The sequence below is a fragment of the Hypanus sabinus genome, chromosome 2, assembly GCF_030144855.1.
Source record: "Hypanus sabinus isolate sHypSab1 chromosome 2, sHypSab1.hap1, whole genome shotgun sequence".
In the NCBI taxonomy this organism is placed as follows: domain Eukaryota; kingdom Metazoa; phylum Chordata; class Chondrichthyes; order Myliobatiformes; family Dasyatidae; genus Hypanus; species Hypanus sabinus.
This window is the reverse complement of record NC_082707.1, coordinates 131190418-131217619: the sequence shown is the minus strand read 5'-3', so window position 1 is coordinate 131217619 and position 27202 is coordinate 131190418. Positions and strand designations below refer to the sequence as shown.

At 39.3% G+C, this 27202-nt stretch overlaps 1 protein-coding gene across 1 annotated transcript in view; it reads right to left on the bottom strand.

Moving 5' to 3' along the window:
* Positions 1-27202, bottom strand: part of fntb (farnesyltransferase, CAAX box, beta) — a 94027-nt gene that overhangs the window by 41066 nt on the left and 25759 nt on the right. The window contains exons 3-5 of the mRNA XM_059955123.1: positions 17794-17866; positions 8868-8959; positions 5973-6119 (exon numbers count right to left, since the gene is read on the bottom strand). Coding sequence (XP_059811106.1) covers positions 5973-6119; positions 8868-8959; positions 17794-17866 — 312 coding nt within the window. The remainder of the gene's footprint in view (positions 1-5972; positions 6120-8867; positions 8960-17793; positions 17867-27202) is intronic.

Genomic DNA, 27202 nt, shown 5'->3' with positions numbered 1-27202 from the left:
CACCAGACATTGCTGCGGTCTCTCTCCCTCCCCCCACCCCCACCAAACAATATCTAAAGTGGTATACTTATTATTGAGGGGAATGGCTAGAGAGGTACTCTGCATTGGTTGCTCATTTCTCTTCCTTCTCCTGACAGTCATCCTGTTCCCTGCCTCTTGCAAACTAGGGTGACTACCTCTTGCAGCTTGTATCCATCATCTCCTTCTCCTCCCGTATGAGTTGAAGGTCACTGAGCTGTACCTGGCATAGACGCAGTTACTTGGGAGGCTGGAGGTCTCCCAGAACTCCCACACCTCACACAGAACAAAACACAGCCCCTAGAGCCATTCTCTCTGCACTAACTTTGCCCTAACAGACAAGGAATGAAGAATAAAGAAGGAACTTATCAGATACTTACCTCACCCCAGCCTGATGAGCCAAAGCCTGGCATACTCACACAATGGCCTTGCCCCTGCCTTATTTTTATTTTATTTATCTACCTTATTTGCCCTTTCTAATGAATCCCATTCACTGATTGGGTGCTGTCCAACTCTGAGAAACTGCCTTTTTAATCTTCAGCCACGAACTTAAGTGTAAACTTGTCAAGCTCCTGCTCACTAATTGGGCACAGTCCAATTCTGAAATTCATGTGGAGAACATACAGACCCTTACAGGCAGCGGCTAGAATTGAACCCTGACCTGCGTTCGCTGGTGCTGTAAAGCACTGCATTAACCACAACTCTACTGTGCTGGCTTCACAAATAGGCAACCTCCAAAAAGCTTTACATCACTGACATCAGAGCAGGTTATAAATTTCACATTTCAAGCACATAGCTTTGAGGCAAAGCTTTCCAAAACATTCTTACTTCCTAGAATTGTGCTGAAATATCTTTGGTCTCATCTCTCTATTCTTATCAAACTTCACTAGTCCCAAGACTTTTAGCATCATTCCCCTCTTGAATCAACTTAAAGCTTAAAGTGAGGTTTTCGTATTCTCATGAAATTTAATATATTTTTCAAGGTTACTGGTCATTTTAAAAAAGCACCCAATTCCTAGATCACTCTCCAGAATACAAAGTTCATCAGAATAATGGTTGAACAAAATGGAGTAACGTTTAATGACAGAACAATAGGATTTATTGTTCACCCTTTACTAGCAGCTTCTGTGTCAAGTCACATGCTAGTCTAGCAGAAACAAGTACTTATCTGCAAAACAATTCATCCCTCAAAAAAGAGCACATTCAAATCCTAGTATTTTACTTGAAATCAAATCGAAACATTGCAAACTGTGAAGACAATTCCATTAATAATCCTAAATATCACAGTCAATAATTTCACAAGTAATGTATTTAAAAATGATTACAATGTCTTTGGTCACATGCAGTATCAGCTTAGTCAGTTGAGTGATCAAGTTACAAAATTAGCGATGTGAAACTTAGTTATGGCTACTGCATTAAAAGTGTTAAGAAGTGTTACCTTTGAAGGATAAAATACATTTAGAATTGAGATTTGTCCTTTCCTGCAAAAATATACCCTCCCTAACCCCCAGTTTATTCTGCATTTTTGTGTAGCCATATCAACAATACCTTGTAGCTATTGATCTAACGAGTGATCAATCAACAGCTTACTGCTAACCTAAGCATTCAAATTGCTCAGCCTTATGCATGAATGTTGCTTAGATCATCCAAAGCACCACAAATGCTGATTACTGCTTGGGATTATAAAACCATTAAGACTATAAGGCATCCTTTCTTAGATGTTTTCTTAGTATGGTGAGCAGTATTGTGCTCCTAATCTAAGAAAGGATTTGCCAGCATTAGAGAGGGCCCAAAGGAGGTTCACAAAAATTATCCCGGGAATGGAAGGGTTAATGTGTGAGGACTGATTGATGGCAGCACTGGACCTGTACTCACTGGAAGAATGGGTGGGGGGAAAGGAATCTCCTTGAAACCCATTAAGAACATAAAAAATAGGAGCAGGACCTTGTCTTAAATATATTTACTGAAGTAGCCTCCACAGATTCACCACTCTTTGGGAAAGTAGTTCTGCCTCGTCTCCAACCTAAATATACTCCCCCCGAATCTTGAGGCTATGTCCCCTAGCTCTAGTCTCACCCTCCAGTGGAAGTAACTTCCCTGCTGGTATCTTATCTATCCCTTTCAAATTTTATATGTTTCCATAAGATCGCTCATCCTTTTGAATTCCAGCAAGTATAATCCCAGAAGACTCAATCTCTCATGATAGTCTAACACCCTCATCTCTGGAATCAACCTGGTGAACCAGCTCTGCACTGCCTGCAAAGCCAATATATCCTTCTTCAACTAAAGAGACCAGAAATGCATGCAGTGCTCCAGATATGGTGTCACAGTTGCAGTACAATCTCCCTGCTCTTAAATTCAACACCTCTAGCAATGAAGACCAACATTCCATTTGCCTTCTTGATAGCCTGCTGCACTTGCAAACCAACCTTTTGCGATTCATGCACGAGTACTCCCAAATCCCTCCACATAGCAGCATGCTGCAATTTTTTACCATTTAAGTAATCTGATCTTCCATTTTTCTTTCCAAAGTGAATGACCTCACATTTACCAACATTGTACTCCTTCTGCCAGACACTTGCCCACTCACTTAACCTATCTACGTCTCTCTGCAAACTCTCCGTATCCTCTGCACAATTTGTTTTTCCACTCAATTTAATATCATCAGCAAACTTAAGATATACTACACACGGTCCCCTCTTCCAGATCGTTAATGTATATTGTGAACAGTAATTGCTCATCACTGATTGCTAACCAGAGAAACATGCATGTAACTCAACTCTCTGCTTTCTACTGGTTAACTAATCCTCTATCCATCCTAATACATCAACTCTAACTCTGGGCATCTTATCTTTTGGATAAGTCTATTATGTGGCACCTTATCAAACGCTTTCTGGAAATCCAAATAAATAATGTCCGTCTGTTCCCCTCTAATGACTGTGCTCATTACATCCTTAAATAACTCCAGTAAGTTTGTCAAACAGGACCTGCCTTTGCTGAATCCATGCTGCGTCTGTCCGATGGATCCATTTCTTTCCAGATACCTCGCTATTTCTTCTTTAATGATAATTTCAAGCTGTTAAGAGTGGTTTTTGGGTTTAGGACATATACATTTAGCAACTGACTTTGACTAACAGTCTTCACATCTGAAAATGTATTGTGCATTTAATTTGGAGTGCAGCTCTGAACAATGGGTTCCTAAAAGCTGTGAATCCTAGACCAGGCAATGTTGATTAAAATTCACTTGGATGCTTGTGGTGTGGATGCGAATCAGGCATGATGGTTGTATGTTATCCCAAAAAAGCGTTGTCCATACATTGTAAACATGGAGCTATCCTTTGATGTTTGGCACATAAAATATCGAGCCTAACATTGGACCAGCCAGACCTTTCAACCAAAAGTGTCTCTGTATGATGCCTGCAGTACCTTGTTTTGTCAAATAAAGAAGCTGCTTTGTATCTACCAGTACTTTTCTCCAGTGTCTTAATTCACGCAACAACTCAAGCACTTTCCCAACTACAGATATTAAACTAACTAGCCTGTAGTCACCTGCCTTTTGCCTACATCCATTTTTGAACAGTGGCGTGACATTTCCAGTCCTGCCCAGAGTACACAGAATTTTGATAAATCATCACCAAAGCCTCTACTATAACCTCTGCCATTTCTTTCAGTACCCTGAGATGCATTCCATATTGAAAGGCCTAGATAGCGTGGATCTGGAGGTGTTTCCCATAGTAGGGGAGTCTAGGACCAGACGGCACAGCCTCAAAACAGAAGAATGTCGTAGTACAACAAAAATGAGGAGAGATTTCTTTAGCCAAAGGGTGGTGGATCTGTGGAATCTGTTGTCACAGATGGCTGTGGCGGTCAAGTCATTGGATATATTTAAAGCAGAGGTTGACAGTTTCCCGATTAGCAAGAGTGTCAAAGGTTATGAGGAGAAGGTGAGTGAATGAGGTTGAGAGAGATAATAAATCAGCCATGATAGAATGGTGGAACAAACCCAATAGGCCTAATTCTGCTCCTATACCTTGTGATCTTATAAGAGGCCCAAAACTGCAAACAATACTCCATTTGTGGTCTGACCAATGCCTCATAAAGCATCAGCATTATAGCTTTGCTTTTACATTCTTGTCCTATTGAAATACTGCTAACATTGCATTTGCTTTTCTTACCACTGAATCAAACTTCAAGTTAAAACTAGAGAATTCTACGAGGACTCCCAAGTGGCTTTGCACATTATTTCTGAACTTGCTCCCCAATTAGAAAATAATTTATGTCTTTCTTCTTTTTACTGAAGTGCATGACCACAGATTCCCCTATGCTGTATTCCATCTGCCACTTTTTTTGCCCAATCTCCTAAGCTGTCTAAGTCCATCTTCAACACCAACTGCCACCCCACTTACCTTCGTATTGTCTGCAAACTTGACCAGAAAGCCGTCACTTCCGCCATCTGAATCATTGACATATTATTGAAAAGAAGAGGTCTCAACACAAATCCCAGCGAAACACCACTAGTCAGTGGCAGGCAACCAGAAAAAGTCCCTTTTATTCCCTCTTGTCGCCTCCTGCCAATCAACCAACCTTTTATCCATGATAATAACTTTACTGTAATATTATGGGCTCTTATCTTGTTTGGTACCCTCATGTGAAGTAACTTGTCAAAGACTTCTGAAAATCCAAGTAAACAACACCCACTGATTTGCCTTTGTCTGTCTTGTCTGCTATTTCTTAAAATAATTCCAATAGATTTGTAAGACAAGATTTTCCCTTAAGGAAACCATGTTGAATTTGGTCTATTTTATCATATGTCTCTAAATATTCTGAAACCTTCTCCTTACCAATGGATTCCAACATCTTCCCAAACACTGAAGTCAAGCTGGCTGACCTATAATCTCCTGTCTTTTGATGTCTTTCTTTCCTTCTGAAAGAGTGGAGTGACATTTGCAATTTTCCAGTCCTTTGGAACCATTTCAGAATCAAGTGATCCTTGAAAGATCACTACTAATGCCTCCAGAAGCTCTTCAGCTACCTCTTTCAGAACTCAGGAGTGTAGTCCATCTGGTCCAGGTGACTTATCCCTAAGACCTTTTGGCATCCCAAGCATCTTCTGCTTAGTAGTAGCAACTACGCTCACGTCTGCCCCCTGACACTCTCAAATTTCTGGCATACTGCTGTTCTCTTCCACAATGAAGACTGATGCAAAATAATTATTGTTTGTTTGCCATTTCTTTGTCCCTCATGACTACTTCTCTCCAGTTTCATCTTCCAATGGTCTAATATCCATTATCGTCTCTATTTTACTTTTGAAATTTCTGAAAAAGCTTTTAGTATGTATAACTTTTCTCTTCTTATTGCACTTTTAGTTGCCTTATGTTAAATTTTAAAAGCTTCACAATCCTCGAGCTTCCATTAATGCTTCCTATATTATATGCCTTCTCTTGTTTTTAAGCAGTCTTTGACTTGTCAGTCTCCGTTGCCTCATCCTTCCTTTAAAATACTTCCTCTTCTTAGGAATATATTTATGCTGGACCTTCCAAATTGCTCCCAAAAACTCCAGTCATTGCTGTTTTGCCATCATTCTTGCTAGCAGCCCCTAGAAATCAACTTTGGTCAGTTGCTCTCTCACTCCTCTGTAGTTCCCTTCACTCCAGTGTAATACTGATATATCTGATTTTAGCTTCTCCCTCTCAAATTGCAGGCTGAATTCTATCATATTATGATCACGGCATGCTAAGGGGTTGTTTACCTTAGGCTCTCTATAGTAGTGATGAGTAGGTCACCACTAGGCTGCTTTTATACTTTGTAATCCTCATAACGATTATACTTGCTTCTATTCCTTGTTATACTAACTTGTGTAATGCACTTTAAAAAAATGCTCGAATACCATAAAAATAAACATTTTAACCCAATGATCCAGTGATTGATATAGTCTGTTCAATACAATTTCTTACCTGTTAATAACTCCATATGCTTCTTCAGTGCCTATTATACAGAGTGCATTCACAGCAGCATATGTTGGAGCAAGATGTGGCTCTTGGCCTGGTCCACCACCAAATCCACCATTTGGACTTTGACATTTTGCCAAGAATTGACAAATGCTATTTTGAAAGGAAAATGCAACTAATTTAATAAATCAATTTTTTTCATTATTTGACTTCAAATTGTCCTATAGCAACATATGATTTCTAATATTTTACCCAGAGCCCACTTGCGACCATTCAACATGAGCGATCATCTCAAACACATAAGCACATTGTATAGGTGTCTTCTAGCCAAAGTGGAAACTTAGTTTGTAATTTTCTTTAAATATAATTGGAAGTCACATCAGAAGGATGTGGAAAAACATTAAGCCCATGTCAATTCAGACGAATTATATTCCAATCACATCAGAGAACACCCAAAAGTATAAGGTACAAATCAGTGGGGAAAAAAAATTGGGGCCCACATGCACAACAACAATATTTCATTAATGATTAATAATCTAATTTTTATCTCATTTTCAGCAACATGGCCATGGAAGAGTAGCAGATAGTGCAACATATTACAGCTTGGGGTGTCAGAGTTTGGAATTCAATTCCAACACTGTCTGTAAGAAGTTTGTACATTCCCCACATGACTGCTGAGTTTCCTCCCATAGTCCAAAGACCTACTGGTTAGTATGTCATTGTAAATTGTCCTGTGATTAAGCCAAGGTTAACTAAATGGCATGCTCAGCAGCATGTCTCGGGCCAAAGGGCCTGTTCTATGTTGTATCTCTAAATAAATAAACATACTCATACTTTACATACTACATGTACTCAAATTGAAAATAATTGCCTTGAGCACCATAAGCATGTTACTAAAGATAATTATAGTTTACTATATTAATAACTGACAAAAGCTACATGCCAAAGTTGGCCCCTGGCTAAAACTGGTGGCACCAGTACTGTACATGGAAGCACAAAATTAGAGACAAAATTAGATTAAGGGAATGGCCAAAACCAAGACACAAATTTTAAAGCAGCCAATTACATCATTCACTTTGGACCAAAAAAGATCTTCAAATATCTTTTAAATGATTAAACCACTTGAATGAAGTTTCAGGGTTACCACAAATAAATCACAAAAGGTATACATGCCTATTTGCAGAGAGATGGAATCCAAAGAGTACATTTTTTCTGCAGCTTTTCAAAAGCCAACTAGCACATGTAGAACTTGCTATCACACCTGGGAAAGGATATAGTGGCAATGACTACGAAAGTGTGCAGTGCAAATTTGCCTCATTTTCTGCTTACAAGGGTTAGGTTATAAGATTAAATGAACTAGATTTTCTATACCACAAGGTTATGGGGAAATAACAAAGATTGGAGTGTTTGCAAGGAAACAAAAATAATTATCTGAAACAGAGAAAAAAATAGAACTATTTTCTGCTGCCAAGGCTGTCCTAGATATCATCTGAAAATTAGATCCAGGCAATTCAGAAGAAAAATTAAGAAAGTGAAACACAGTGACTCCATATGTTGAAAATCTGCAGCAAAACACAAGAAGCTGGAGGAATTCAATGGGTCAGGCATCTATGAAGGGAGATAGCCAACATTTTGGGTTGAACCCCTTCATCAAGACTGAAGGCCAAGTAAAGACTACTGTACTTCCACCTCCCTATGTATGCCAAATACATCATTATTTATGAAAAATGTTGTACTTTATTAGCTATTCATGAACAGGAATAGCTAAGTAAGGATGACAACTTTCCATCATAAAATATACAATATGCCAGCTGAATAAATTTATTACTTACCATCAATAAATGCTAAGGAATAGGAAGACAATATTGGTAGGTGAAATTAGAATGCAGAAAAGCTATGATAAGATTGCAAGCTGGTACAAGTTCAAGGGAATACTCCAGAACAATACTCCAGCTTCAATGGATGATTTAAAAATAGAAGAGAACAAATCACGTCATTAAAAACACTTCCTATCATTCCACTTGTTGCATGTAAAATGATCGTGGCAATGCATTCAGAATAATTTATTACTTTTAATTGTGGTATGGGATTACCACTTTATGCAACAGTATTTCATTTCTCTGAATGAAATTAAGGTTATTTTGTAAGAATTAAATCCTTCTTTAACACTGAAGATATCTGAACCACAAATTTGTAAATTCAACATTAAAAAGCACTGTAGAATTGCTTTCTACTTAAATTATACTGTATGTCTTTATTTCTACTTCCAAATGAGGTGAAATCCTGTGCATGAATAGCTAAGAAAGTACAACATTCTTCATAAATTATGATGTATTTGGCATATATAGGGAGGTGGAAGTACAACAGTCATTACTTGGCCTGCAGTATTCAAGAGTTTGTGTGTTACAAGTCAAAACTCAGAAGCTGAGATTCAAATATAAGGTCTAAATCTCAACTTTCAGAAGGCTTTCTGAGAAAGAAAATAACAAGGAAATGGAAGTCAGACCCTGCAGCAGAAACTAGTCCAACAAATGTATCCATGATTGATATCAACTTATACAACAAAAATTGGGTGATCGTCCCAGAATCATTTCAAAGTATCAGTGCAAAATATTGCCCCTATACTGTGAATGGGATTGATCAGAAAGCCAGAAATCAGTGAAGCTCGTCTTATCTGCTTTGAATTGCTACAACATGATAGCAAGCACCATTAGTCAGAAATTCCTGCTAAAAAAGAAAATATGTGATGATTAGCTGGAATAGAAGAGCCAATTAAAGCAACATGAGGCAGTAAAGAGATACCAAGCAAACTACAACACCTGATATATGATCACATTTTTTAAAGCTTACAATGGTATTCCAATAACAGGTTCTCATTTTCCAAGTTAAGCGTATACTCACTGGGAAGCTGTGCTTTCATCGAGTGGCTCGTTCAGAAGCTCCAAGCTGTGCAAGATCCAGTAACAGAGCCAAGGTCGGCTGGCATCCAAACACTGAATTAAAGCAGAAACATACTGTATAGTGACAAAAGAAATAAATGCAGCAAAAATATAAAATGCCTGATACATGCAGTACGTATACAATGCTTATAAAAAGTATTCACCCCCTTTAATATGACACACCAAATCATCACTTGCACAGCCAAATGGTTTTAGAATTATAATTATATGAATTATAATTTATAATATAAACTATAATTCATTAAATGGAGATCGCCTGTGTGTAGTCAATTAATTAATTGCAGTAAAAATACACCTGTATCTGGAAGCAGCATCTTGGCAAAAACTACACCATGAAGACAAAGTATGACAAGGTTACTGAAAAACACAAGTCAGGAGAAGGATACCAGAAAAGTTCCAACTCACTGAATATCCCTTGGAGTACAGTTAAGTCAATCATCAAGAAATAGAAATAATATGGCACAGCTGTAAATCTGCCTTCAGCAGGCCATCCTCAAAAACTGAGTGACCATGCAAGGAGGGGACTAGTGCAGGAGGCCTCCAAGGGACCTATGACAACTCTGGAGGAGTAACAAGCTTCAGTGGCTGACATGGGAGAGATTGTGCATACAATTGTTGCCAGGGTAGCTTTCTGGGAGAGTGGCAAAGGGAAACCCACTGTCGAAAAAAACTCTCAGTTAGAATTTGCCCAAAGGCATGTGGGAGACTCTGAAGACAGCTGGAAGTAGTTTTATAGTCTGAAACCAAAGTTCAGTTTTTTGGCCATCAGACTAAACGTTCTGTTTGATGTGAACCAAACACTGCACATCATCACAAAAACATCGTGAAGCATGATGGTGGCTGTATCATGCTGAGGGGATGCTTCATTGCAGCGAGTCCTGGAAGGCTGGTGAAGGTAGAGGGTAAAATGAATGCAGCAAAATACAAGGTTGAAGGAAAACTTGATACAATCTGTAAGAAAACTGCAGCTTGGGAGAAGACTTATTTTCCAGCAAGACAATAACCCCAAGCATGAAGCCAAAGCCTCAAAGGAATGGCTTAAAAACAACAAAGTTAATGTCTGGAGAAGCCGTGTCAGAGGCCAGACCTCAATCCAATTAAGAATTTGTGGCTGGACTTGAAAAGGACTGTTCACTCACAACCCTTGACAAAGCTTGAGCAGTTTTGTAAAGAAGAATGGGTAAAAATTGCAGTGTCCAGATGTGCAAAGCTGATAGAGACCTATCCACACAGACTCAAGGCTGTAATTGCTGCCAAAGGTACATCTACTAAATACTGATTCTAAAGGGGGGGGGGGGTGAGTAATTATGCAATCAATTATTTTGTTTTTAATAACTTTAGATCAATTTGTAGAAATTTGTTTCCACTTTGATATGCAAGAGATTTTTCTATTGATCAATGTCAAAAAAGCCATATTAAACCCACTGTGATTCAATGTTGTAAAAAAAACATGAAAACTTTCGGGGGAGGTGAATTCTTTTTATAGACACTGTATTATCGATTACATAGGTTTTTATGTTGCAATTTCCTAAAGTTATGAAACAAGAATACCTGTGAAGATGAAGTGGGGTTCTTGGGGACATTGCCCCAAGATTCAGGGGAGAAGATTTAGGACGGAGATGAGGAGAAACTTTTTCCCAGAGAGTGGTGAATCTGTGAAATTCTCTGCCCAGGGAAGCAGTTGAGGCTTGTTCACTAAATACATTTAAGAAACAGTTAGATAGGTTTTTACATAGTAAGGGAAGTAAGGGCTAAGGGGAAAAGACAGGTAGATGGAGCTGAGATTACAGACAGATCAGCCATGATCTTATTGAATGGCAGGGCAGGCTCGATGGGCCGGATGGCCTACTCCTGCTCCTATTTCTTATGTTCTTATGAAGGGGTGGGCAAGGAAGAAATTACAACTTCTTAATGAAGTTACAGCCTCACTCATCTCACTACAATCAGACCACCAGTAATCAAATGATCTTTGCAACTCAGTGTTACCCATCTGTTAAGGCTGTCATAGTCAAGGAAACATACAATAAATGGCAGGATATTGAGTGATATGGTAGAATGAAGGGATGTATGTCCACCAGGTAGTTAAAAGGATAGCAAATGAATTCCATCTGGTGATTAAGTTGGCATATGTGGTGCTCTCCTTTGTTATCTAAAGAATAAGAGCAAGGAGTTTATGCACGTACTGTGTACTACATAAGTCAAACCATAGCCTGAGTACTATTTACAGATCTGGTTATCATATTACAGAAAAACACAATTGCACTGGAGAGTAGAGGAGATGTATGAAAGTACAGCCAGCAGTAGAAAATGTGTGAGACAATTTTCTTCGGAGTAAAAGAGGCTTAGCAGCTGTAATTACAGCTCAAAACATTATGAAAAACATAAAAGATTAAATATGAGAAACATTTGCTGAGAAATTTAAAAATATAAGATACAGATTTAAGAAAATAGGATTACAAGAGAGATGAGGCAATTTTTTTTTTGAGCAAGAGTACGGTAGTTGTCTGGAACTGACTGTGTCAAAGGGTGGTAGAAGTGAAATCCTCATTGCTTCTATATAGTATTTAAATATACACCAGAAGTACTGTGGCGACCCATTTCCTGGCACATCTGAACCGGCTCACAATTAGCCAGCATTCTGGCTAAGGGAGATAGCCTACGGGGGTTTGTGAGTACGTGTCTTATGGAGCATCTGCGCCCAGGGGGGGCAGGTTGAGGGAGGCTTAAAAGCAAGGCTGTGTAGTTCGAATAAAGTTATCTTTGACTGCAGTTTACTGACTCCGTGTCGTTATTTTAGCGCACCGCTACAGTACCACGACTTGCAGGGGTACAAAGATGAGAATAAGTTGGATAGCACAGATACAAAAAGCCACAAGGGCTCCTCTTGATTTGTTAGTTTTCTATTTTGTAAAAAAAATTTGCTGAAGTAGCTAAAAAACCCTTCCAGCTAGAATCATCAATACAAAGATAAAAATTTGTAATGCCCTTTTTTTTTAAGAAAAAAGAGATGCAGCACGATAACAGGCCTTTCCGGCCCTGAGATCTCACCTTAATAATTGACTTGAACAACTTCCCAACCACTGAGGTCAGATTAACAGGCCTACAGTTTCCTTTCTTCTGCCTCTCTCCCTTCTTGGAGAGAGAAATGACATTTGCAATTTCCCTGTCTTCCAGACTCATTCCAGAATCCAGTGATTATTGAAAGATCATTATTAATGCCTCTACAATCTCTTCAGTCTCCTCTTTCTGAACCCTGTGGTGTACACCATCCAGTCCAAGTGACTTATCTACCTTCAAACCTTTCAGTTTCCCAAGAAACTTCTCTTTAGTAAAGTTACCTTCACAAAATTCATGACCCCTGACAGCTGGAACTTCACCATACTGCTAGTGTCTTCTACTGTGAAGAATAATGTAACATACTTATTCAGTTCATCTGCCCTTTCCTTGGCTCCCAATACTACCTCTCCAGGATAGTTTTCCAGCAGTCCAATATATACTCTTGCCTCTCTTTTACACTTTTATGTATCTCATGAAACTTTGTTATCCTCTTTAATATTATTGGCAAGCCTATTTTCATACCACATCTTTACCTTATTAATGATGTTTTTAGTTGCCTTCTGTTGGTTTTTAAAAGCTTCCTAATACTCTAACTTCCCACTAATGTTTGCTCTAATATATGCCCTCTCTTTGGATTTTTATATTGGCCTTGACTACTCGTTAGCCACAGTTGTATCATCTTGCATTTACAGATACTTCATTGATCCCAAGGAAATTACAGTGTCACAGTAGCATTACAAGTACACAGATATACAAATATTAGAAGAGAAGTAAGAATAAAAATAAGTTAACTTAGAAATAAGATATAAGGATTTACAAGTCAAAGTTTGCAAGATATCTTCTCCGGCTATAGTATGACTCATTATAGAGCCTGATGACCGAGGATAAGAATAACCTCACATAGCACTTTTTGGAGCAGTGCAGCTGTCATAGTCTATTAGTGAAAGTGCTCCTCTGTTCGGCCAAGGTGGAATGCAGGGGGTGAGAATTGTCTGGAATTGGCAGGATTTTCTAGAGGGTCCTTTGTTCTACCACAACCTCCAGTATGTCCAGTTTGATTCCTATAATAGAACCAGCCTTTCTAATCAGAAGAATACTTCTTCCTCTTTGGGATGTATATATTGAAATCCCCAATGACTATTGTAATTTGCCTTTCCGGCATGCATTCTGAATTGCTTCCAAAAAGTCCAATCATTGCTGCTCTGCCGTCATCCCTGCTGTGTTTTTTTCCAATCAATTTTGGCAAACTCTTCTCTCATGCCTCTGTAATTCACTGAAATACTGATACATATGACTTTAGCTACTCCTTCTCAAATGTCAGGGTTATTTTATCATATTATGATCACTTTCCCCCAAGGGTTCCTTTACCTTAAGCTCTCTAATCAATTCTGGTTCATTGCACAACACCCAATCCAGAATAGCTGACCCCTAGTGGGCTCAACCATGAGCTACTCTAAAATGCCATTTATAGGCACTCTAGAAACTCCCCCTCTTGGAATGCAGCACCAAACTGATTTTCCCAACTTACATGCATATTGAAATCCCCTATGACTATTGTAACATTATCCTTCTAGCATGCATTTTCTACCAACGTGTACAAAAGCTGGAGGAACTCAGCAGATCGGGCAGCATCCGTGGAAATGAGCAGTCAACATTTCAGGCCGAGACCCTTGGTCAGGACTGAAGGAGGAGGGGGCAGGGGCCCCATAAAGAAAGTGGGGGGAAGGTGGAAGGTGCCACGTGAAAAACCAATTAGAGGAAAGATCAAGGGGTAGGGGAGGGGCAGCAGGGAGGGGATAGGTAGGAAATGTGAAGAAGGAATGTAAGGGGAAAGCACTATGGGTAGTAGAAAGCGGTAGAATCATGACAGAGGTGATAGGCAGCTGGAAGAGTGAAAGTGGGATGGGGGAAGGGAGAGGGAGGGAATTACCAGAAGCTGGAGAATTCGATGTTCATACCAAGGGGCTAGAGACTACCCAGACGGTATATGAGGTGTTGCTCCTCCAACCTGAGTTTGGCCTCATCATGACAGTAGAGGAGGCCATCTATGGACATATCCAAATGGGAATGTGAAGCAGAGTTGAAGTGGGTGGCAACTGGGAGATCCTGTCTGTTGTGGCGGACGGAGTGGAGGTGCTTGACGAAGCTTTGGGACCGCTTTGGTCCCTCAATCTGCGTTGGGTCTCGCTGATGTAGAGGAAGCTGCACCAGGAGCACTGGATGCAATAGCTTCCTCCTCCAGCTGCCTATCAGCCCTCTCATGATTCTGCCTCCTTCTACTATGTACACACAGTGATTTCCCCTTACATTCCTTCTTCACCTTTCCTGCCTATCCCCTCCCCCATCCCTTGATTTTTCCTTATTGGTTTTTCACCTGGTACCTTCCCCCTCCCCCCCCACCTTCTTTATAGGGCCCCTGCCCCCTCCTTCAGTCATGACAAAGGGTCTCAGCCCGAAACATTGACTGCTCGCTTCCACGGATGCTGCCCGACCTGCTGAGTTCCTCCAGCTTTTGTACGTGTTGATTTGACCACAGCATCTGCAGTGTATTTTGTCCTTACAATGTATTTTCTATCTTCTGTTGTAACTTGTAGACCACAGCCTTACTACTGTTTGGGGGTCTGTATACAACTCCCATCAGGGTATTTTTACCCTTACAGTCCCTTAGCTATATCCACAATGATTCAACACCTTGCAACCCTATCTAACCTCTTTCTAATGATTTAATTTCTTTTTTTTAAATCAACAAAGCAATGCCACCCCCTCTGTCTTTCTGCCAGTCGTTTTGATATAATGTGCATTCTTAGACATTAAGCTCTCAGTTAAAATCTTCTTTCAGCCATGATTCAGTGATGGGTGCAACATTGTACATGCCACTCTGCCACTGTGCTACAAATTCCTCTACCTTATTCTGTATACTGCACACATTCAGATATAACACCTTCAGTCCTGTTGACTGAACACCTTTTTTGATTTTGCCCACCTTTTACATTGCAACTCATTCTGTTGACTGCAATTATGCCCTATCAGCAGCTTCTCCTGACTACACAATGTCTCTTTTTGTAAACCAGCCACTTCGTCTTCAGCACTATCATCTGCCTTTTCTATGATACGTCTTGCATTGAAATATACACAGCTCAGGACACTAGTCGCACCATGCTCAACTTTTCATTCCTAACTTTGTCTGAGGCCTTACCAACATCTGCTTCCACAACTGGCTATGATGCACCCTGTCAGTATACTCTGCACCACACATCTATAGAAGTTTCTCAAAGTTTTAGATGTCATGCCAAATCTTTGCACACTCTTAAGGAAGCACAGGCACTCCCGTGTTTTCTTCATACTTGCACTTACGTGCTAGGACCAGGATAGGTCCTCTGAAATGAAAGCATGGAGGAATTTGTTGCTGACCCTATCTACCTCTGATCCTCTGATGAAGACTGGTTCATGGACCTCTAGTTTTCTCCTCCTGAAGTCATTAATCAGCTCCTTGGTCTTCTGACAGTGAGCAAGAGGTTGTTGTTGTGGCACCACTCAGCCAGATTTTCAATTTCCGTCCTATATGCTAATTCATCACCACCTTTGATTCGGCCTACGACAGTGGTATCATTAACAAACTTGAATATGCCATTGAGGTTGTGCTTAGCCACACAGTCATAAGTGTAAACAAATAGAGCAGGGGGTTAAGCACACAGCCTTGAGATGCACCTACGCTGGAGATTGTGGAGGAGATGTTGTTGCCAATGTGAACTGGCTAGGGTCTGCAAGTGAGGAAATCAAAGATCCAATTGCAAAGGAGATAAAGAGGCTCAAGCTTATTGAGTAGTTTTGAGAGGATTACCATTGAATGCTGAGCTGTAGTTGATAAAGATTATCCAATTCGCTTCTCAGGCAGAATATGTTTCATCACCAACCTCTCAAAACACTTTATCACTGTGGATGTCAGTACCAGTAGATGATAGACACGTAGATAGGTTACCATTTTCTTCTTAGGCATTAGTAAGTGAAGCCTGCTTGAAGCAGGTGGATATTTCAGACCACCAAAGTAAGAGGACAAAAGATTTCATGAACACTCCAGCCAGTTGATCAGCATAGGTCTTTAGTACGTGGCCAGGCACCTTGTCTTGGCCGGATGCTTTTCATGGGTTCACCCTCCTGAAGTCTACTTGCACATTGACCTCGGAGGTTTACCACAGGATCATCGAGGACTGTGGGAGCTCATGATTGTTCCTCCATGTTTAGATGGTCAAAGTAAGCAGAGAAGGCATTGAGCTCAGTTGGAAGCGAAGCCCAGTGTCACCCATGTCACTTGATTTAACTTTACAAAAGGTGATAAAACCACAACTGTCAAGATTCCTTCAATGATTCAAGTTTAGTGCGGAATTGCCATTTAACCCATGAGATGGTTTTCCTGAGATCAAACCTGGACCTCTTGTTACTTTCTTATTCACTATACCTGAATGTCTTTGATCTGGCCTTCAGCAGATTGTGAATCTCATGGTTCACCCAGGGCTTCTTATTGGGGAACACTCTGAATAATTTTGAGGGGACACTCTTGACTACAACTGTTTTAGTAATGTCTGTGACAACCATGGTGTATTTATTCAAATTCACAGATGAGTCCTTGAACATGACCCAGTTCACTGACTCTAAGTAATCCCATAGTGGCTCCTCTGCCTCCCATGACCAACTCTTTGCTGTCCTAATCTCTCGAGCTTTGCTCTTTAGTCTCTGTCTATAAATAGGTTGAAGGACAGCCAAGTGATCCAATTTACCAAAATGTAAAGTGCCAAAACCACAGGATCATCAGGGACTGTGGGAGTTTGTGATCGTTCCCCCATGATTTGAAGGTCAGAGAAAGGGTGGAAAGCATTGAGCTCATCTGGAAACAAAGCCCTGTTGTCACCTATGTCACCTGATTTTCCTTTATTTCAATTGAGCCCATAACTGTTCCTGTCTACCACATTCAATGACATTAGCTGTCTAACACAAGAAAATCTGCAGATGCTGGAAATCCAAAGCAACACACATAAAATGCTGGAGGAACTCAGCAGGCCAGGCAGCATCAATGGAAAAGAGTAAACAGTCGACGTTTCAGGTTGAGACCCTGCATCAAGATTGAAGGAAACCAGTCCTGATGAAGGGTCTTGGCCCAAAATGTTAACCGTTTACTCTTTTCCCTAGATGCTGCCTGATTAGCTGACTAACCTAAAAATCACCATTCAAATCATAAATGGCCATAATCCAGTTGATATCTATCTGTGTTCTCAAAACAATTTTATTATTCTTGAATAGCAAACAAACCTTTGGCTTAACAATAACAATTTCTAAAAGCTATGAATACAGGGTTCAGCAAGAGGAGATTGGATTTCCCTCCCTAACTTCTACATTCAAGCAGTAGAAGAATCCTGTAGAACAAATGTAATTGTAAAATCCATACTTATGAATTGTAGGAACCAATAATCTTCCATATATCAAGGGCTAATCTGCAGGAAGTATAAAGATAACAATCACGAAATAAATCTTGTGGTTTGTCAACCTATCAATAATCCTGAAAATATTCTCTAAGGAAAAGGCAATAAGATACAAAAACATCATCTGCTTATGCCTTGGATTCAACAGTTAGTTTTATAAACAACGGTTAGTTTTAAAGCAACATATTTTCTGTTTAAAACACTTGAATCCCAAATAAAATAACTGCATTCCTTCATTTTCATTTGGGAAAAATCTTCCAAACTTCATCATGAAGTTGCATATCAGAAGTTCAGGATTCACAAAATCATTTCCACTTCCCTTGTCTGAAGTCTTACCGAATATGACTCAGAGAGGTGCCTCAGGCCTTTCTTCAAGTACTGGAAATGTTTCTCCCTTTGCAAAACAGGCCTGTAAGACATCAGGCACAATTGGATCAGCCATTACATTTATACAGTATATTACCAGTACTGAATCTTTACATGTTACTGTAAACTGACACATTCATTTATACCTTTGGACTGCTTTTCATTAACTTGGAAGTTAGAAGCAACAATTACATACCTAAGTATAGTTCTAACTACAGGGCTCAAATCACACCATGAATTGATGCATTGAAGCTTAAGTGATTCATTGTGTAAATAATGACCACCTTGCATTCAAGGAAAGAAGTTATGTTGCAGCATTACTACTCAAAACACCAAATGAAACTCCATCTGTTTTATGTTCAACAAACAACTCCAACACAAATATCCATGATGAGGCCTAGTTATAAAATCTAAAAGTTTTAAACTTAAATGTTCCCTCCCAGGATGATGAAGAGACTATTTTCTTTTATTAAAAGCACAAACTTTGAAGTTTCAGAAATACAAGCCTGGAAAATGAATTCAGATGCCAGCTGTGACTGAAGTTGTAATAACTGACACAAAACAGTTTATGTACCATTGTCTCCAAAGCCATCACAGTTTTTTTTTTGCACAATTTCCAGGAAACTGAAAGTATAATTGTATTTGAAGCAGTAACTGTCATTCACAAAACATCATTCAAGAGGTGCTGAAGGTCTGGCTTCTGACCTGGATAAGTAAAATATATGCAATGTGTTTCATTTCACAATGTATCACAGAGCAAAGCAGAGTGTAATATTGAATTTACATATTTTAATATTCATAAAATTGGAATGGCAATAACTGAGCGGTCCTGCTCAGTTAGCCACTCTCTCTCCAGCTTTACTGCTTCATTTAAAGTGGCTAGCTGGTCTAAATTTTATCATCCAAGTCAATCCAACCAAGCCTGATGCACTTTAACTTACGCAATTGACAGGGAGAAGACGTGGTAAGTAGCTTCATTTTGTTCCAAACTTAATTTTTTACAAAAATCAAATTGTTGCAAACTTGATTCCAAGAATGTCAAATTGGTCATTGCACCTATAACCATTGATGCATATGTGAACAAGAAAAATGAACCCTGGCAAGGGAATGCAAACTGCATTAAATCAAAGTTCAAAGTAAATTTATTATCAAAGTTCATATAAGCCACCATATCCAACCCTGAGGTCCATTTTCTTTCAGACATACTCAATAAACACAAAGAAACACAATAGAATCAATCAAAAACCATATGCAAGACAGACAAGAAAAACATGTGCAAAAAAAACTATGCAAATACAAAAATAAAAAAACAAATAAAATAATGATTATAAATATGTAACTCTTGCTTCGGCTGGCAGCTTAATATAGCGGGTGATAACCCCCGGCCCGGCCAAACTTCAGAAATCTCGTTTGGGTGGATGCTGCGTGATGTGTCCCGTTACACATCAGTACCCAGAAATAACAAACAGTACACAATATGCAATTAAACGATTCAGCTTTATAATTCTTACTTTGTTTATATGGTTAGTAAAGAAACAAACAAAAGGCCCATTCTTATTAAACAATCTGTTGCGCAAAGTTGGAACTCACTGGTAACTCGATTGTCCACCATCAACCTCCTCCAATTGTCACTGCCCTTCGGACCCTCATTCCAAGTCCACCCCGTCCGGTGATCTACCAAACCTCTCCATTCACATCTTCTCTCCTCATCTCTCCCCGGCAAAAGCCCGCGAAAAATCTTCTTCCAGATTCACAAGACAGCAACAAAATCCTGATTGGCTAACATGCATACCACAGTCCTGTTATCTCCAGCCATAACACAAACATTGCTGCTACAGAGAAACTGTTACCTCAGCAGAGAAGCCATTAAATTAGCAGTGAATCCTTACAGTGCATTACAAATACATAAGTAATAAATACCAAGAACATGAGATGAGGAGCCCTTGACAATGAGTTCATAATTGTGGGAACGGTTTAGTGTTGGGGTGAGTGAAGTTGAGTGAAGTTATCCCCTCTGGTTCAAGAGCCTGATGGTTGAAAGTAATGACCATTCCTGAACCTGGCAGTGTGGCTCCTGAGGTTCCTGTACCATCTTCACAATGGTAGCAGCTGGAAGAAAGCATGGCCTGGATGGTGGAGGTCCTTGATGAGGGATGCTGCTTTCCTGCAACAGCCTTTTAGATGTCCTCACTGGTAATGAGGGCTTTACCCATGATGATCTAGGTCATATCCACTACTTTTTGGAGAGTTTTCCATTAAAGGGCATTGGTGCTTCCATACCAAGCAGTAATGCAACCAGTCCGTATACTCTCCACTGTATATCAAAAGAAGTTTGTCGAAGTTTTAGATGACAGACTGAATCTTAGTGAACTTCTAAGAAAGTAGATACACTTACTGGACTTTGCAAAGCATGATCCCATACACAAAAAGAGGATACTTGTTTTTAGAGAGGTTGCCGTCTCTTTCAATTGTAGCTACTGCAATGTTCCTAACAAAGAGGTGGAAGATATTTCCCCACAAGCTTCATTCTCAATTCAAGAAAGCTGTTTCATAGTGCTTATCATGGTATGGTGTTAAGATTGTGCAGCCCCCTCACCAGGCTCATTGCCGGCCCCATTAACAGCCACAGGACTCAGTTGTGAGAAGACCACCTTTCATAAACAATATACATCTAGGGTCGATATGATTTGGGGTTCAGACAATAGGAATGTTGTGATGGTCCTATTAAAGAAACCTCGATTTGAGCTAATGCTGTGTAAATACTGCTCATACACAATTGTCAGTCGGCATGAAATAATAGATCATACAATGAATAATTTCAGTTTCATGTAACAGTTAGTAAGAAAAGGGAAAAAAAGGGCCCATTACAGTTAACCCAGTCCAAACGTGCACACAAAGCTGGAGCTCATCTTGAAGTCATCCTTATTACTCAAGCACCGGACCCAGAATTTGTGTGAAAACACAAACCACATTCTGAACTTCGCTCAAAATCTATCTTGAATAAATGGGCACTCTCTTGCCCTTCCTCCTTGGAGCCATTCATCTGCACAAAGCACTTTGTGCAACAGGAACACTCCTTTCCAAGGCATGCTCAGCCATCTTCCCTCCTATCCTCTCAACGCCCACAAAAAAAAACGAATCACACTGTCCCTCACAAATCTCACCCCGCGGTGTTCTCTCGAACTTTCTCCCCGTTCCACCACACTGATTGGCTGACACAACATTCCAAAGCTGAAAACCCCTTATCTTTTAGCTGAAACCTAAACATCCTAAAAGCAGAACAGACTGCTTTTACAGAACTTCTAAAATGAAATACCTACAACATAGCGGTAAAAATTTTAACCAGGACATTACAATTGTTTTTCTAGTACACAGAACCATATAACACATATTCAGATTATTTAAGCTGTTCTCCAGAAAAAATAGCCACTCAAGGGTTTGACTGTCTGCTAGAGTTTATTAAATACACTTGGTGTATTTAACTCAAGGAACCTGTATATGCTTCAATAGGATGGTAGAGACGCAGAGTTCAGCAATTAGTCACCTAGTATAATTCTCCGTAACTGCCTCCACCTCCAATGGGATCCCACTACCAAGCACATCTTTCTCTCCCCCCATTTCCCCATTTCTGCTTTCCGCAGGGATCACTCCCTACACGACTCCCTTGTCCATTCATCCCTTCCCCCCCCCTCAATCCCTTCCCACCGATCTCCCTCCTGACACTTATCCTTGCAAGCAGAAAAAGTGCTACACCTGCCTTTACACTTCCTCCCTCACCACCATTCAGGGCCCCAAACAGCCCTTCCAGGTGAGGTGACACTTCACCTGTGAGTCGGCTGGTGTGGTATACTGCGTCCGGTGCTCCCAGTGTGGCCTTTTATATATTGGTGAGACCCGATGCAGACTGGGAGACCATTTTGCGTCCGCCAGAGAAAGCAGGGTCTCCCAGTGGCCACACATTTTAATTCCACGTCCCATTCCCATTCTGACATGTCTATCCATGGCCTCCTCTACTGTCAAGATGAAGCCACACTCAGGTTGGAGGAACAACACCTTATATACCGGTTGGGTAGCCCCCAACCTGATGGCATGAACATTGACTTCTCTAACTTCTGTTAATACCCCTCCTCCCCTTCTTACCCCATCCCTGATATAGTTAGCTTTCCCTCCTTTTTTTCCCTCTCTTTCTGTCCATCACTCTGTCTGTTCTCCATCTCCTTCTGGTGCTCCCCTCCCTCTTTCTTTCTCCCTAGGCCTCCCGTCCCATGATCCTTTCCCTTCTCCAGCTCTGTATCCCTTTTGCCAATCACCTTTCCAGCTCTCAGCTTCACCACATTCCCTCTCTCCCCGATCTTCTCCTATCATTTCACATTTTCCCCTCCCCCTCCTACTTTCAAATCTCTTACCATCTTTCCTTTCAGTTAGTCCTGATGAAGGGTTTCGGCCCGAAACGTCAACAACGCTTCTCCCTATAGATGTTGCCTGACCTGCTGCATTCCACCAACATTTTGTGTGTGTTGCTTGAATTTCCAGCATCTGCAGATTTCCTCCTGTTCACCTAGTATTTTGCCTGTGTCTTTGCATTTTGTTAAAATGGTACAAAATATAAAATGGACTATGCATTGTCAGTAGCTAATTATAAATCAACTTGATGTCTACTCTTATCATAAAAGAAAGATAAATAACTTACACAAATATACCCTTCATGAAAGAGTTCAGATTTACTCTCAGAGGATAGGGATTTTTTTAAACAAGGGCCAGCCTTTAAGCAATTAAATAATTCATCAAAACTATTAGTTATGGCTAAATGCTAACATAACACAGTCAGGAGTAGGCCATTTCAATTCCTTGATCATACAATACTGCTATTTTCCCTTGATCTGAGTATTCACAAAAAGTCTCAAAATATACAAATCCAAATATTGACAACTGAGACAAGGTATGTAGTATATTTGTGTCTATCATCTTTTTATAAACTCTAAAGAATATACACTAATTACTTAGAAATATTTTCCCATTTTCTAATGGCACAAAGTTTCTATGGAACAATTAAAGAAACACACATTTAAAGCAAATAAGAAACCACGGTCTATGGCAGAATGCAAAGAAGTTACTCTGAAAGCATCTTAAAAATTGCATTAACTTGCTACATTGTTGTGCCCTATTCTTCGTGATTGCCAGTCATGACATTGAAGTCTCAAGGCAATGTCAATTTTACAATAAAGTATCCCCTCAATCAAGAGCAAGCTCAAAATATTGAAAAGGCATTCCCCTCTGTGATACCTAACACATACTTCCAGAGTACATTCCTATCTGCAGTCTTGAACATGGATTAATAACACCCAACAAAACAAAGAACACTCATGTGAATTTCACTTACATTTTCTAATCCATAAGCATTTACACAGCAGTACCCTGAGATTTATTACCAGAGCACACACAGGGATTCACTAAAGGTTGCATTTCTCCTGTATTTATGTACATATTTCTCATTGCTTTGTAATACATTACCTGGCAGAAATGCCACAATTACTTAAATATGGCATTAAATTTTAAACTTTTGCTTCTTTGCACCCGACCAGCACCAACAGGCAAATTTTAGTACCATCATGAAAGCACAAATTGGGATAAATGTGCAAGTCAAAAGAAGAAAGAAACATCAAATCTGACAAGCAGGAACTCAAAAATGCTTCTTCCGCCACCTGCATTTCACTGTAGAAGTGGCACAATCATCTAGTATCCAAGATGTTATGATTTCACTGCAAGTCTGGAGCTTTAAATGAAAACTGAAAAATTAAAAATGTCATATTTCTCATCGCAACGACAGTATTTATCAGCTCAGATTCAACTGAAGGACAAAGCACATGAACGAATTAGAAGCAGTTTACTGATTAATGGTAGAACACCATCAACTCCTGTGTCTCCCAGAAAAGTCAGGTTTTTTTTAAACCATGCCAATTAAATAACGCAGTGCTAAAAATAACAGTTAAATTCAAAATGGTTCTGAAATCTAATGAGATGCAGACTTCACAAATTGAAATACTTCCACCTTTGATTGAAGATCAGAAAGCATTTCATCTTGTGATATTTCACATTTTTTAAAAATCACATCTTTCTTCTTTTTGAAAATTCCACTCCTTATGGTTCTTCCAGCACCAGCCACTTGTCTACATCTTCCAAGTGGCCATCATTTTAAGTTTGGCTGTGCATAATAGTGGACTAATGACTCACATGGGGTACTTCAGCCTAGCTGACCTTATTGACATATGAACTCTACAGACATTTTTGTAATGGCCATGACTAAATGACAATCAAATCAAATCAGTTTCCCCCTTCCAAACCGCACAGGTTTAAGGACAGCTTCTGCACTACTGTTAAAGGACCTCTTATACTATCAAGATGAATTCTGACCTCACAATTTCCTTCAAGATAGCCCTTGCATTTTGTTATCTGTCTACTCTTTCACTATAATTATAGCAACATATTCCACATTCTCTTGTTTTTCCCTTTTGTACTACCTCGATGAATTTATAAATGGAATGATGTCTGGATAGCATGCAAACAAATCATTTTACTGGTGCACTTGATAATAATTAACCAATTCCCAAAATTGTTTGTAAACATGGAAAACATCTGTTACCAAGCAACAGTCTGTACTAGCAACAGAAAAAGTTTCTTTAAAAAGTATTTATGTAGCACTGTGTAATAAACATGCCAATGCCCGTGAACAGAAAATGCTACAAAAAGCAGTGGATACAGCCCACTCCTTCACAGGTAAAGCCCTTTCCACCATTGAACTTATCTACATGGAGCATTGTTACAGGAAAGCAGCATCCATCATCAGGGAACCCCACCACCCAGGTCATGCTCTCCTCTTGCTGCTACCATCAGGAACGTGGTACAGGAGCCTCAGGGCTCGCACCACCAGGTTCAGAGACAGTTATTACCCCTCAGCCATCAGGCTTTTGAACCAGAAGGGATAACTTCACTTGCCCCATCACTGAACTGTTTCCACAACCTATTGACTCGCTTTCAAAGACTTTCATCTCTTGTTTTTGATATTTATTGCTTATTTATTATTATTTCATTCTTTTTGTATTTGCACAATTTTTGTCTTTTGCACAATGGTCGAATGCCCAAGTTGGTGCGGTCTTTCATTGATTCTGTTGGAGAAATATTGGAAAGACATTTTTGATATTATTTCTGCGGTTTTGAATATTGATTTACAACCTCATCCTATTACCGCAATTTTTGGTTTACCAATGTTAGATTCACAGCATTTATCTTCTTCAGCCCGTCGAATGATTGCATTTCTAACTCTGATGGCTAGAAGATCTATATTGTTGAATTGGAAAGAAATTGATCCTCCCACTGTATTTAATTGGTTCTCTCAAACTATGTTATGTTTAAATTTAGAAAAAATTAGAAGTGGTACTTTTGAGACTTCTATTAAATTTGAAAAGTTATGGAGACCATTTATTCAACATTTTCATATGATGTAATATGACCCTGTGCCAAGTACATTTGATTTCCCAGCTTTTAGCTTATGTATTTTGAGAGGACCGGAAGTGACGGCATTGATGAATACTTATTTTTGTGAGATATTATAAACAGCCCACTTTTTTTTTCCTTCTCTTTTGTTTGTTTTTTTTTCTTTTATATTACTTATTAGTTATAGTTATTAGACTAGATTAGTTAGTTTTGCATTATATAAATTTTTTTTGTTTTTTTTCTTTCTTTTTTCTGTTTTTTTTATATTATACATTATGAAATATTTAGATTTACTATGTCCATACATATATCTTATGGCTTATGTCTTGGTAAACTCATTTATATTGTAACTATTATGTATGTTTTTTTTTCATATGTAATGGAATGTGTATGTTGGTAATTTCTTTATCAATATATCATCTGTATTCTGTCCATATTACTAATATTAATAAAAAGATTTAGAAAGGGTTCTGTTATGACTATTATTCTATGATGGATTAATTGAGTATGCCCACAAGAAAGTTAATCTAAGATTTGGTAATATATGGTGACATAGTTTGAATATGACTTTTTGAAAATACTATTAATAAAGAATTTCATAATGCAAGAAATAAAGCAGCACCCGGCCTTTTGAGGCTGCACCACATAAATATATTGCTTTCTTTACATTTATTGTTTCATGCAGTTTATACCCTGCTATGCAGAAAAAAATCTCATTTCAATATATTTAATGAGGATCCTCCACTGCTTCCCTGGGCAGATAATTTAACACATTCACTACTCTCTGGGGAAAGTTGTTTCTTTTCATCTCCATCCTGCTATCGTTTCCTCTGAATCTTGAAGCTATGTGTCCTAGTTCCTGTTGAAACAACTTTCTTGCCTCTGTATGATCTATCCCTTTCATAGTTATTTGTGCTTTATTAGATCCCCTCTCATGCTGCTGAATTCCAATGATTATAGTTGAAGACGCTCATCATTGGCTAAGCCCCTCATATCCAGAATCAACCTGCTGACCCTCCTTTGCACAACCTCCAAAGCCATTAATGTCTCCTTATTACTTCCTTCAAGTAAGGAGACATTAATTAACTGCTTGCAATAATTGAGATGTGGCCTCACCAGTACCTTATACAGTTGTAGCATTGCCTCCATGCTCTTAACTTCAATCCTTCTTGCAATGAAGGCCAACATTCCATTCGCCTCTTAGATAACCTGTTGAATCTGCAGTCCAACCTTTTGTGATCCAAGCACAAGTTCCTCAGCACAACAGCATGCTTGTCTTTCACTACTTAAATAATCTGATCTATTTTTCCTTCGAAGGTGAATGACCTTGCATTTATCAACATTGTACTCCAACTGCCATATCCCAGCCCATTCACTTAATCTATCTATCTTTCTACAGACTCCCCATTTCCTCCACACAATGTGCTTTTCCACTCAATTTAGTGCCATCAGCAAACTAAGATATACTATATTTGGTCCTCTCCTCCAAATCGCTAATGTACATTGAGAAGTTGCAAGCTCAACACTGACTCCTGCAGCACTCCATTCACCACTGACCACCAACTATCCTCTCTGCCTTCCATTGAGTAACCAATCCTCTATTCATGTCAATACATCACCCCCTACTTCATGCATCCACATTAATCTTTTATGTGGCACCTTATCAAAGGTCTTCTGGAAATCCAAAATCAACCTGTTCCCCTTTATCCACTGCACTCCTCATATCCTTAAAGAACTCCAGTACATTTGTCAACAGGACCTGCTCTTCGTGAATCTATACTGTTTGTCAAATGCAACCACTTCTATCCAGATGTCTCACTGTGTCTTCCTTTAACAACAGCTTCAAGCATTTCTTGACTACAGATGTTAAGCTTATTTGCTCGCCTTT